Source organism: Ictalurus punctatus, chromosome 5 (assembly GCF_001660625.3).
Source record: "Ictalurus punctatus breed USDA103 chromosome 5, Coco_2.0, whole genome shotgun sequence".
Classification (NCBI taxonomy): Eukaryota; Metazoa; Chordata; class Actinopteri; order Siluriformes; family Ictaluridae; genus Ictalurus; species Ictalurus punctatus.
This window is the reverse complement of record NC_030420.2, coordinates 20,027,551-20,040,335: the sequence shown is the minus strand read 5'-3', so window position 1 is coordinate 20,040,335 and position 12,785 is coordinate 20,027,551. Positions and strand designations below refer to the sequence as shown.

Here is a 12,785-nt window from a genome sequence, read left to right as displayed (position 1 = left end):
CTCTGTCATTTACAATGAAAATTAATTTCCCCACTTTTTATTTTCCACCATTTATATTATATTTGTTATTTGTACATGTATTAGACGTTATTACACATGTCTGCAAGATGCCTTTGGTTGTTTCCTTATCTAGAACTCATGTGCCTCAAAGTTTTGTACCATAGCCATTATAATCATTTTAGATATCAGATACCAAATAAGCCTGATTAAGAGATTGTCTAAGACATTGTCATTGAACTGAACATTTTTTTGAAGTTCCGTTGATGTCGTAATGAAAACAATATAGCTCAACATAGGGTGAACAGACTGACATTAATGTAGAGAATCAATCACTGGAACTGAGTATCTACAAAGGTTTGTGCTCATAGCCGTCACCTAAAGCAGTCCCAGCATATGCGCATTACCTGGCCCAGAAGAGCTACTTCACTGCATGAATAGGTTTACACCTTGCTCCAGCCTGCTCCAAATAGTGAACCCTTTCTGATTTGAATCAAGAACCCTGGAAAGGCAGCAGACAGTACGGCTGTGTTATGACCTTCCAAAAAAAATGGATTTGAGGTCCAGGACTCTGGAGTATTGTTCCAGATTCTGTACCAGCTGACCACAAAAATAGGGTAGATAAGGAAACATAGGCACAGAATGCCAATTCTTTTTATCCCAAAGTTATGTAATGTTAAGTTAGAGTATACAATTATCATTACATTAAAAAAAAAAAAGGTTTGCAAAATGCTCTATCGATTATTGGATGGCATTGTTCTTTAGAAGGAATAGATATGCTTGTGCATGTCTGTTCAATTTAACTCAGCACACAGTAGATTTCCTCACTGGGCTGATGAGAGGACATATTTTACAATAAGTACAGGAATTTTAATTTGGATACATGACCAGTGAACATGATTAAATATAGATACTGTATTTTTCAATATGAAAATATTGTATGCTACTACTTCTACTAATACTACTACTACTACTACTACCACCACTACTACTACTACTACTACTAATAATAATAATAATAATAAGCAATGCATAGACAGAGCTATGGGGTACTGGTCTGAAACTATGCTCATGTACTTGTACTCATAAATAATGCTCCGATATCACATGCTACTTTTACACTGTCAGCATAATCAGCAGATGACACAAAATGACAGAGGTCTGGACATACAGTATTTCACGCTTAACAATGCCAATGATGCCAGCAGAGCTCTGTGATATTACCAAGAGCAGGTACTACAGAGTCTTCCTAGGACACAATTAACCTGCTAGAAAATCATATAGCCTTAGTATCTTTAATAGAGGGCGTGATGGCTGCCAACCTGAGTGTGCAGATTAGTATCAGGGAGTGTTATCACTAAGAATGATTGCAAGGAGCACAAAAAGGTAGCCACAAGCGTGGAGCACTGAAGTGAGCTTGCAAAGCATTTCAGTGTGAGAGCACCTCACTATGAAGGCACTGAGACACACACACTTCCTTTCCCCCTCGCTTACATCTTAAATATAAACCTCAGCATGAGGAGTTTATTGACAATCCATCCATCCATTCATCCAGACATCTATTTTCTGTACCGCTTATCCTACACAGGGTCACGGGGAGCCTTGGGTGACTTGGGGCACTAGGTGGGGGACACCCTGGACAGAGTCCCAACCCATCACAGGGCACAATCACACACACACACACACACACACACACACACACACACACACAATCACACACCCATTCATACACTATGGACAATCTAAAAATGCCAATCAGCCTACAACACATGACTTTGGACTGGGGGAGGTCCTGGAGTAGCCATAGGTGGAGAACCGGGGAGACCATGCAGACTCTGTACACACAGGGTGGCTGCGGGAATCGAATACCAAACCCTGAAGGGGTTAATAATAATAATAATAATAATAATAATAATAATAATAATAATAATAATAATAATAATAATAATACAATGTCTGAACATTTTGTCTGATATTAAGATGACAAGAATTAATAATTAATATTTGCTTATTAATTAATTAATTAATTAATTAATTAATAATTAATTAATATTTGCTTCTGCATCAGTAATGTCTAGTGTCCAGTAAATTTAAGAAGCTTACCTCATTTATGATGATCCAGTGGCAATCAAACGCGATCAAGTTGGTTTCCACTACCTGTGAGAGAAAAGAGTAGTCAGTACACCGATAGAATATCTACATATAGAAGCATTAAATAATTACTATTAAAATCCTGTATGACTACATATCCATACAGATGGGTGTGAACATTAATTTGTAGGTTATAAATGCTGTTACTTCCCTTCATCTGTCTTTCATGGCAATCCTCATCAACTCTCTCTCTCTCTCTACATTTCCCATTTACATATTTTACATGGATGTTTCTCATCTTCATGTACAATGTCCTCCATCTCTTTCTGTACCCCCTTTTACTATCCCATCAATGCTTCTCCTGCCCACTGTATCAGGGCTGAATTCCATTATCTGTAATTGTGTAGGTGACTAAAAGCGGGTGTCATAAAACATATTGTTTCTAAACAAAGGCAGCAGCTGGAGAGTATGATGGTTGGTGCAGTGCTAATAGTGTTTTAATCTTTCACAAAGACCTAATAAAACATAATTACAGCACAGACAAGAGGCATAAAGCATCCTATCAACTGGAGCGCAAGTGGAGAATGTTTGATTAGGCAAATAGAGCTGAAGAGTCTGTCTATTCCAACATGAAGATATAGTTTCTGCAGAGACCTGTATAGAAAAACATTTTTCATTCACCAAACAGATGATTTCACCAGACCCTATGCTAAATTGTTATCTTTAATGCATAGAACAGCTATTAAAAGTCTGACTTTGGAATGGTGGTTATTATATGGCGTGTAATGCTTTACTACAGACACCCACTCCTTTAAAAAATAAATAAATAAAGCAAACAACAGATGGAGCCAAATATGATGCGACTTTTATTTTGTTACTCCATGTGTGTGACATTAATATTTTATGCTTGCCAAGGTTACAATAACAATCCATGGCCCAGCAGTTGTGTGGGTGGGTGGAGGGGGTCAGCTTATGCTTCACCGCCTGCTACATGTGTGTGTGTGTGTGTGTGTGTGTGTGTGTGTGTGTGTGTGTGTGTGTGTCTGTGTTTCTGTGTGTGTCGGTCACAGCCTATGGCTCAGCCTGTCCTATATGTTCAAATGCACCCTCTGTCTATCCAGATGTTTCCACTTAACTGTAGCATGTACCAAAAACAGCAGCAGTATGAGCCTCAGCTACTGCTGCTGCACAAAGATCAAGAAGGCGATAAATACAGGGCAAGTGACCTAATCACAACTGTGATAACCTAACCATTAAGATGGCAGTTTCTTTGAAGCAGTGATTCATCATCTTAAATCTTGTGTGTAGGTGGTGTGATCGAGTAATGCATCAATACTGGCAATGTCCTTAAGACTGACAAATAGGCACTTGTGATGTTACTTGGCAGTGCTTTCAGGATTTGGTAAACAACAGCTCTATGACTAAGCCAGTGTCTCCCCTAGAGAGGATTTCGGCAGATCTACCTTCTTTTGAAAATGCTTTCAAATAATGTGAGGATAGTCCCAAGGTACACACTACACATCAGTAGAAACAGAGGTACTAACAAGTGGACTGTACAAAAACCCAATAGAATTTGACACAATGCCTGCATGCCTGATTCAGCAGTGAATCAGTGTTCAAGCCTCCCTTTCCCTGAGTGACAGGTGGCTTGTGATGAGGTTGTTTGCCTGCTACATCAAAACCTTGTATTCATCCAGAGATTTATACTCATTGTTCATTACAATCACCTGCAGATATACCTCTGACTCTACACCTGGAAGAAGCCTTGCACATTCAGCACCAAGTTGAGATGAAAATCCAATATTAATGCAGTGGTGTGCCATGTAAAATCACTCTGATCAATAAATAAATGTAGTAGGTTATTATCCTCAAAAGTACTTGTCTACATGGGACATAGGCACCTAGGGCCACACAAACAACACTCCTCAGTGTGCACCTGGCTGAAGGCAAAAGTGTGCATCCCCCTATAATTTTTGAAGTGATATAATACAAGTTGTACTTGTATTTTACAATGTACAAACAAATTTAAATATGAAATGTTGGTGGATTCTATGACAACACAACAATCAAAAGCAAAATACTGAGGAGATGTTTTGCCATGTCCTTTTGGTCTCCAGAAATGTTTTGAAGAACATATGATGAGACATGAAGAAGAAGAAGAAGAAGAAGCCCTTATTTGTCCCATATATATTACAGCACAATGCAATTTTTTTCACATATCCCAGCTTGTTAGGAAACTGGGGTCAGAGTACATGATCAGTACATCAGTACATACAGTGCCCCTCTCAAGAAGTTTAAGGGCCATGATACGGTGCACCTGGAGCACATAGGGTTAAAGGGCTTGCTCAAGGGGCTGACACTGGCAGCTTGGCAGTGCTGAAGCTTGAACCCCCAACCTTAGAGCCTTAACACACCACTCCACCACTACATATACATCAAGAAGAACGGGCAAAGATATAAGTGACAGAGATCTCAGGAAGAACTACTTAACAGGACTAAATGCCATTGAAGTCATTTATAAAGACAAAAAGTATTATTACAGAAGATTTATATTACATTAAGATGTACATCCTTAAACTGATATTATTTTGCTTACTTTTTCGCAATTAATATAGCATATAACATACACTACTTGACTATTTTTGTTATTTAACACACTGCTGGCCATGTACTGTACTGTATGCACATGAGGGGGTGCAGTGCAAAATATGTCATGATGCAGTCATAAGAAAAAAATCATGTGACATTAATATTCTATTAATAAGGCTTTAGCTCATTACATAAACTGTGCCTGGGAACACCAAAAGTAAATGCACTCTGTGTTAGGTTTAAAAGCTGCTATGAAAATAGTCCTGAACTCAACAGTAGTACTCAGGACTAAAGGAAATTCAAGCTCAGTACGGAAGTGGTAAATGCGTTATTAATAAAGACCCCTGTGTTGCAACATGCAAACAGTGTGGAGAGCCTTAACGCAGCTGATATGCCATTAGATTCCCAATTGCTTTTACACTATTGAAAAGAGAAGTACTTTGTCTAAAATATATGCAATGCAACTGTATTTCAGATGCAATAATTTATTTAAACGTTTGTGATATATTTGCTGTGGCTAGTGTTGCCAGATCTCTTTGAAAAAAGCAGTCTAACAGACGAGCAGTATTTAAAGCACATAGTTTGCCTAGATTGTTCTTTTACCAAGGTCCTAAAGTAGGCTTATATTATTACACATTTTTCATGAATAAACAGTTCAGAAATAGCCTAATTCTGTGTGAACTGCCTGAAGTTTAGTTCCTCGAACAGAATATGTAATCAGCCACACTTCCCTTATCTCCACCCTTTTCACACTGACTTCATACTTTGTGCATGATCCTTTCTTCAATGCATATGTATGAAGGGAAGAGCGCGACTTGTATGAACTGCATGTTCAGGCTTATACTCCAGTTTTAGAAATAAAAAAAAAACAATGTTTTCAGAGCATAATGTGGCCTAAACAAGCCTAAAAATAAACACAAACAGCTTAGTATATCAGACCCCATATAGTATGTCTTGTTACTATGCAAACTTTTGAAATCGACTATGCGGTATGTAAGTCTCTACCTGTCACTACCCTAGTTTGACCTTCAGGCGTCCCATATTATATCCAGTTAACTTAGTTCCAAAAGTTGGTACATGCTGCTGGAGGTTGGGAGAGTCCCACACTTAATTTGTCTACCACTGTTCTTTACCCCATCTGTCTCCCATATGTTAAACCCTCTTTGGTTTGACTGGTTTATAGGTACAGTGGTGCTTGAAAGTTTGTGAATGCTGTGCATGGAAGGGTTGCAAGTAGAAAGTCACTGCGCTCCAAAAAGAACAATGCTGCCCTTCTGCAGGTTGCTAAAGATCACGTGGACAAGCCAGAAGGCTAATGGAAAAAGGTTTTGTGGATGGATGAGACCAAAGTAGAACTTTCTGGTTTTAAATGAGAACGGTTATGTTTTAAGAAAGGAAAACACTGCATTCCACCATAAGAACCTTATCCCATCTGTGAAACATGGTGGTGGTGGTAATATCATGGAATGGCCTGTTTTGCTGCATCTGGGCCAGGACGACTTGCCATCATTGTTGGGACAATGAATTCTGAATTATTCCAGGGAATTCTAAAGGAAAATGTCAGGACATCTGTCCATGAACCGAATCTCACGATTCAGCAAACTAGTTAGCTAATGTAATTATTGCTATTGCTTTGTAATTATTGAATCACTTTGCACTGTGGACCATGTGTCTGTTTTTCAAATGGTCTAAAGCCGGAATTTTGTTAATTGCCTCCATTCCTGGTAGGTGCCTGTAATACAGCCACAAAAACTGATGATATTAAAAGCCAAATGGCATTGCTTTCTAAGTAACGGATTTTAAAACCTGCATTCATTACCACTCTAATTGAGCCTAGTCCTTGTGATCTGCAAAAGTTCACATATTTGGTAGACACAAATTGCTTAAGGAACTCACATTCTAATCCAGTACCACGGATGTTCAAATTATATGGTAAAAGCATGTGCTTCAAGATGGCACTTTCAGAGAACGATGATTATTGTTATTATGCCATATTTTCCACCTGTCTGGGCTCTTAAAGTGGCGGAGAGGATGGTGAGTAGTCATTATGGTGAGCAAGATACAAAGATAATCAGAATTAATGATGCACTGTATTTCTTTAAATAATACACAGGTACATGTAGAAAGGTATCCTTTGATCATAAAAAAAAAAAATCCACCATATAACTACTTCTTTAAAAAAGGTGGGGGAAGACACAACAACAACTATGTGCGATCTTTGGAGGCCAGGAGTGCACTTTAGGAAAGTGGCATCATGTAATTAGGTAATGATGTAAAACATTTGAGATAATCAGTTGACATAGTTAAAGTGATTTCCAGTAATTGAAGCATTGTGCTCTGTATCATTTCTTGTGTGACAGCCTCTTTGTTGATTGAAAATAGGAGCAAGTGAAGAACCCCTGTGTCTTAAAGGGGATAATTAGTTTTTATGCAGGTGACTAGAGATATCAGTCCAGAAAAGCTCTATTTTATATGCCATTAAGGGTTCTTTATCTTTTATCAGTGTTTGTAGCCTAAATCAGTCCATACAGGATTTTGCTGAGGTTTTTTGTGAATGCAAGTTGCGGAGTGTTTTTTGCTATTTTTTTGGAAAGTTACTTGAAATGGCGATATTGCAATTGCATGAAATTGTTTTGCGCCATCTTTCGCAGTGATGTTTGTTGGTAAATGAGCCCTTTTAGCTGTACTCATATTCGATGCACATGAATCGCAGAGGGCTCTGGTTCTATGCGCATTGTGATGTGTCACATTATGCGTCTTTGCCCAAATTTTGGAAAATCTGCGTTAATTTTGAAAAATTGCAAGCTCCTCCGAATATTTCGGAATTTGCTTGATTTTGCATTAATTTCTGTGATTGTGGATTTGATAGATAATAACTGTAATAACTGATAATAAGTGTACATTGTGATAATTTTGCCAATGATAACTAAAATACTGTACCTATAATTTAAAAAAGTGAGTTTATTATACAGAGTTTAGGTATAGTGAAGGGGTTTGTTAACTGGCGGACCACAGTATCGAAGTTGAACTGAGCACTCAAAACACACTGTAGCATAACTGATGATAGCATGACAGGAAAAAAAGAAAAAAAAAAAACAGTGGCTGGAGTTCAATGCCTTTAGTTGTTGAAACATGATCTGGCGGCTGTGGCTCAGGTGGTAGAGCGGGTTGTCCACTAATCGTAGGGTTGGCGTTTCGATTCCTGGCCCACATGACTCCACATGCCGAAGTGTCCTTGGGCAAGACACTGAACCCCAAGTTGCCCCCGATGGCAAGTTAGTGCCTTGCATGGCAGCTCTGCTACCACTGGTGTGTGTGGATGTGTGTGTATGTGTGTGAATGGGTGAATGAGACACAGTGTAAAGCGCTTTGGATAAAAGCGCTATATACGTGTGCCATTTACCATTTATGATCCATCAAGTTGCACCCAAGCACGTATATGTAAATTAGTCACAGGAGGGACATCAGGACTTGTTAAAAAAAAAAAAGTCACTGGCATTAGTCACTAGCAGTAAGATGATACACCAGTGCATAAAAAAAATCATAACCACTTCATATTGATGTGTTTTATAGCCATGAACAAATTAAAAAGAGCATTAAAAGTGATCTGTTGACACCATTCAGTCATGTGAGTTGCTTTCCTGGTCTTTTATAAGCAAGAAATTTTAAGTAACAAGACATTCATTAATTTTACTTGAATGCCTTTGATATAGTGAATCCGTTCACATCCACTGTAATAGCACAGGATTTCCATTTATGGGTCTTTGGTAAGAATAAGCTGAGAAATATAATGATCCATCACGTCACAGAACCATCATGGGGCATTGTAATGTTTTCTATTTAAACAAAAATTCTTCAGAACCATGAATTGGATTTTAGTAAGCACAGGTATTTTTACATTACTGCGAAATGTAATTTTACATGATTAATCTTGCATAATGCATCATAGATATTAGCATGCTGCATTTGCCATTTTCATTAATGTCGGTTGTTCAAACCTCACTTTCCATGTGGCTTCCCTCATGTATAATTTATCTACAGTGTGGAGTGAGTCATAAGTACAGCCATCACATCACTGTACATGAATTCACTAACACAGTCACCACATGACGATCACACAGACAGTTCAGACAAGGGCAGGGGTAAGGTTTCTGACATGTACAGACACATGCACATTGTCTGGCTTGTCTCTCTCTCACTCACACACACACACACACACACACACACACACACACACACACACACACACACACACACACACACACACACACTACATCACATCTCTTCTGCAATCTCTTGTAATACCAGCTGGAACCCAGAAGCTTGCAGGTTCATGATCTAATAGGTATGCTCATGCCCGGAATCCAAGCATTTAACCTTAAGTTGTTGCAAGGGAAATTATTAACATGGTGTCATACATTATATATGACAGCACAGTATTCTAAATACAGATACAGTACTGTGAAAAAGTCAGACGGAAAAATAAGATTTAATTTGTTGTTCTTGCTGCTGCTATTTATTTTTCTTTACAGAGAAGTGTATAGTGAAGTAGAAAAAAAACAGTTAATTAATTTTAATTAATTAATTCAGATTAATCAATAATTTTCACTTTACTAAATTACTTTTAGTAATTTTACACATTACAGTATGTCATGGCCATTGCCGGTATTGCCTTGGCAACACTATTTCTTATTTAAGTACTACCCAGCAATACTAATTTTCACAGCTGGCAAAACGGCAACATTCCATTTAGTTGGTGAATAACATGCCATTCACTATAACACTAATGCTAGTTTTCATGTAGAATCCATGTGTTACGTCTCGTGACGTAAGGAAGATGAGGACAGATGTAATCGCAGTTTGAACAGTTTTATTTAAAAGAGACACAGGCAGGTAAATCCAAAACGTAATCCAATAACGTAATCCAGAAACATGCAAAAGGTCAGACGTTCAGCAAACAGGCATACACAGGACAAAGCAGAAATCAAGGTTGCGGTTACAGGATACAGGGTCGATATACCAAACAGGAAGCATAAACAATCGCGAGAGACTGGGAGTGGAGAAACCAGCGTGGACTATGACTATGACTATGGTAAGGAATCTAAACGAAGTATCTAATCTATCCAATATTCCACGCTGTGTGCTGGGAGGCGCGCGGTATATATACAAACACAATCAGCCTCGTAATGGCTGATGGCTGAGGGCAATTCAGACACACGTGAAACAATAGCCAATGACAGAACAGGGAGGAGACATAACAAAACATAACAAATGCACGTGTCGAAATGTCACGATTGTCAACAAGGGAAAAGCTTGTGCACGCGCGCTCACATTCTCCACAGCGCACTGCTTAAAGGGGAAATCGTGACAGAACCCCCCCCCAAGGGCACTCCTCCCGGAGTGCCATGAAACATCCACCTCCATCGGCGGTCCCGGCCCCCTGGGCAAAATGTCCCAAGCAGAGCCAGGAGACCGCACGTCATTCTTAGCACAACAAACAAGCAGAGCGATGTTCACGGCAGAGCAGGAAAGCAGAGTGACGTCCTCGGCGGAACAGGAAAGCAGAGCGACGTCCTCAGCAGAACAGGGAAGCGGAACAACGTCCTCGGCTGAACAGGAAAGCGGAGTGACGTCCTCGGCTGAACAGGAAAGCGGAGCGACGTCCTTGGCTGAACAGGAAAGCGGAGCGATGTCCTCAACGGAGCAAGGAAACAGAGCGACATACTCAGCAGTGCAGGAAAGCAGAGCAACGTCCTCGGCTGAACGGGAAAGCAGAGCGATGTCCTCGGCGGAACAGGAAAGCGGAGCGACGTCCTCGGCATTGCAGGAAAGCAGAGCGACATCCTCTGCGTTCCAGGAAAGCAGAGTGACGTTCACAGCAGAACAGAAAGCAGAGCGACGTCCTCGGCGGTGCATGAAGTCATAGTGACGTCCTCGGCGAAACATGAAAGCAGAGCGATGTCCTCGGCGGAGCAGGGAAACAGAGCGACGTATTCAGCAGTGCAGGAAAGTGGAGAGACGTCCTCGGCTGAACAGGAAAGCAGAGTGACATACTCAGCAGTGCCTGCAGGCTGAACTTGGTTGTCTGTTTCAGCAAACTCAGGTGTGAGCAGAACTTGGTCGAACGTATTTTCTGACTTTGGCGTGAACATAACTTGGTTGGTCAGATCAACAGACATGGACATGAGCAGAGCTTGGTTGTCCGTGTCAACAGACACTTGGTTGGTCAGGTCAGCAGACTTGGACGTGGGCAGAGCTTTGTTGTCCGGTTCAGCAGACACTTGGTTGGTCAGGTCAACAGACTTGGACGTGAGCAGAGCCTGGTCGTCCGTGTCAGCTGACTTGGGCATGAGCAGAACTTGGTCGGCCGTGTCAGCAGACTGGGGCGTGAGCAGAACTTGGTCAGCCGTGTCAGCAGAATTGGACTTGAGCAGAACTTGGTCGGCCGTATCAGTGGACTTGGGTTTGAGCAGAACTTGGTCGGCCGTGTCACTAGACTTGGGCTTGAGCAGAACTTGGTCGGCCGTGTCAGTAGACTCGGGCTTGGGTAGAACTTGGTCCGCCGTGTCAGTAGACTCGGGCTTGAGCAGAACTTGGTCGGCCTTGTCAGTAGACTTGGGCTTGAGCAGAACTTGGTCGGCCGTGTCAGTAGACTTGGGTTTGAGCAGAACTTGATCGGTCATGTCGGCAGACTTGGACGTAAGCAGGGCTTGGTTGTCCATGTTAACAGACACTTGAAGACAGGTCAGAAGACTTGGACGTGAGCAGAGCTTGGTCGTCCGTGTCAGCTGACTTGGGCATGAGCAGAAATTGTTTGGCCTTGTCAGTAGACTTGGGCTTGAGCAGAACTTTGTTGGCCTTGTCAGTAGACTTGGGCTTGAGCAGAACTTGGTCGTCCATGTCAGTAGACTTGGGTTTGAGCAGAACTTGGTCGGTCATGTCGGCAGACTTGGACGTAAGCAGGGCTTGGTTGTCCATGTTAACAGACACTTGGGACAGTAACTGGGCTTTACAGTGGATCTGTGGAGCTGAGACCCCCTCCCGAACCTCAGGCTGGAGCTCTGGTGCTGGAGCCTCCCTGGTGACCTCTAGCTGGAGCTCGGCAGATGAGCCCACCCCGTGGGTCTCAGGTTCGAGCTCTGAGGTCGCCAGGTTAACCTTCGGCTGGGGCTCTGCATGAGTTTGCCTGTAGTAGTGGGTAAACTGCCAGACCTACCCACCCAAAAAGTTGCTCTAGCTCGACCCTCGCCTCCGGACTCCCAAACCGCATCATGAACTCCCCCACAAACTGTTCTACACTGTCCAGGTTCCTACAGGGCTTATCCAGTAGGAGCTGCACCCACTGACGGGCCGGTCCAAAGAACCGGGACCACATGAATCGGAGCCATTGCTTCTCCTCTGGCTTCGGGTCCAACAGGCTGGAGAAATAGAAACTGACAGTCTACCAGAAAATATTCCGGGGAACCGAAAAATCCGTCAAATGGATCAGGAAGCTCCATAAATGTCCCTTGTGAGAATTGGACTGAGTCCATAGCAGGGACGGTTGGCGTCGACTTCCAGGTTTTGCGTTTTCTCCGTTCCCCTGCTGCATCCATGTTTTGGGCGGAATATTCTGTCACGTATCGTGACATAATGGAGACATGACGGATGCAATCGCAGTTTGAACAGTTTTATTTAAGAGAGACACAGGCAGGTAAATCCAAAATGTAATCCAATAAAGTAATCCAGAAACATGCAAAAGGTCAGACGATCGGCAAACAGGCATACACGGGACAAAGCAGGAATCATGGTCGCGGTCACGGGATACAGGGTCGATATACCAAACATGAAACGTAAACAATCGCGAGAGACTGGGAATGGAGAAACCAACGTGGACTATGACTATGACTATGGTAAGGAATCTAAACGAATTATCTAATCTATCCAATATTCCGCGCTGTGTTCTGGGAGGCACGCGGTATATATACAAACACAATCAGCCTCGTAATGGCTGAGGGCAATTCAGACACACGTGAAACAATAGCCAATGACAGAACAGGGAGGAGACATAACAAAACATAACAAATGCACATGTCGAAATGTCACGATTGTCAACAAGGGAAAAGTTG

The 12,785-nt window shown here is 41.6% G+C and overlaps 1 protein-coding gene across 1 annotated transcript in view; it reads right to left on the bottom strand.

Moving 5' to 3' along the window:
- grid2 (glutamate receptor, ionotropic, delta 2) overlaps positions 1-12,785 on the bottom strand; it is a 522,151-nt gene that overhangs the window by 176,173 nt on the left and 333,193 nt on the right. The window contains exon 5 of the mRNA XM_017468976.3: positions 2,101-2,154. Within this exon, the coding sequence (XP_017324465.1) occupies positions 2,101-2,154 (54 nt within the window). The remainder of the gene's footprint in view (positions 1-2,100; positions 2,155-12,785) is intronic.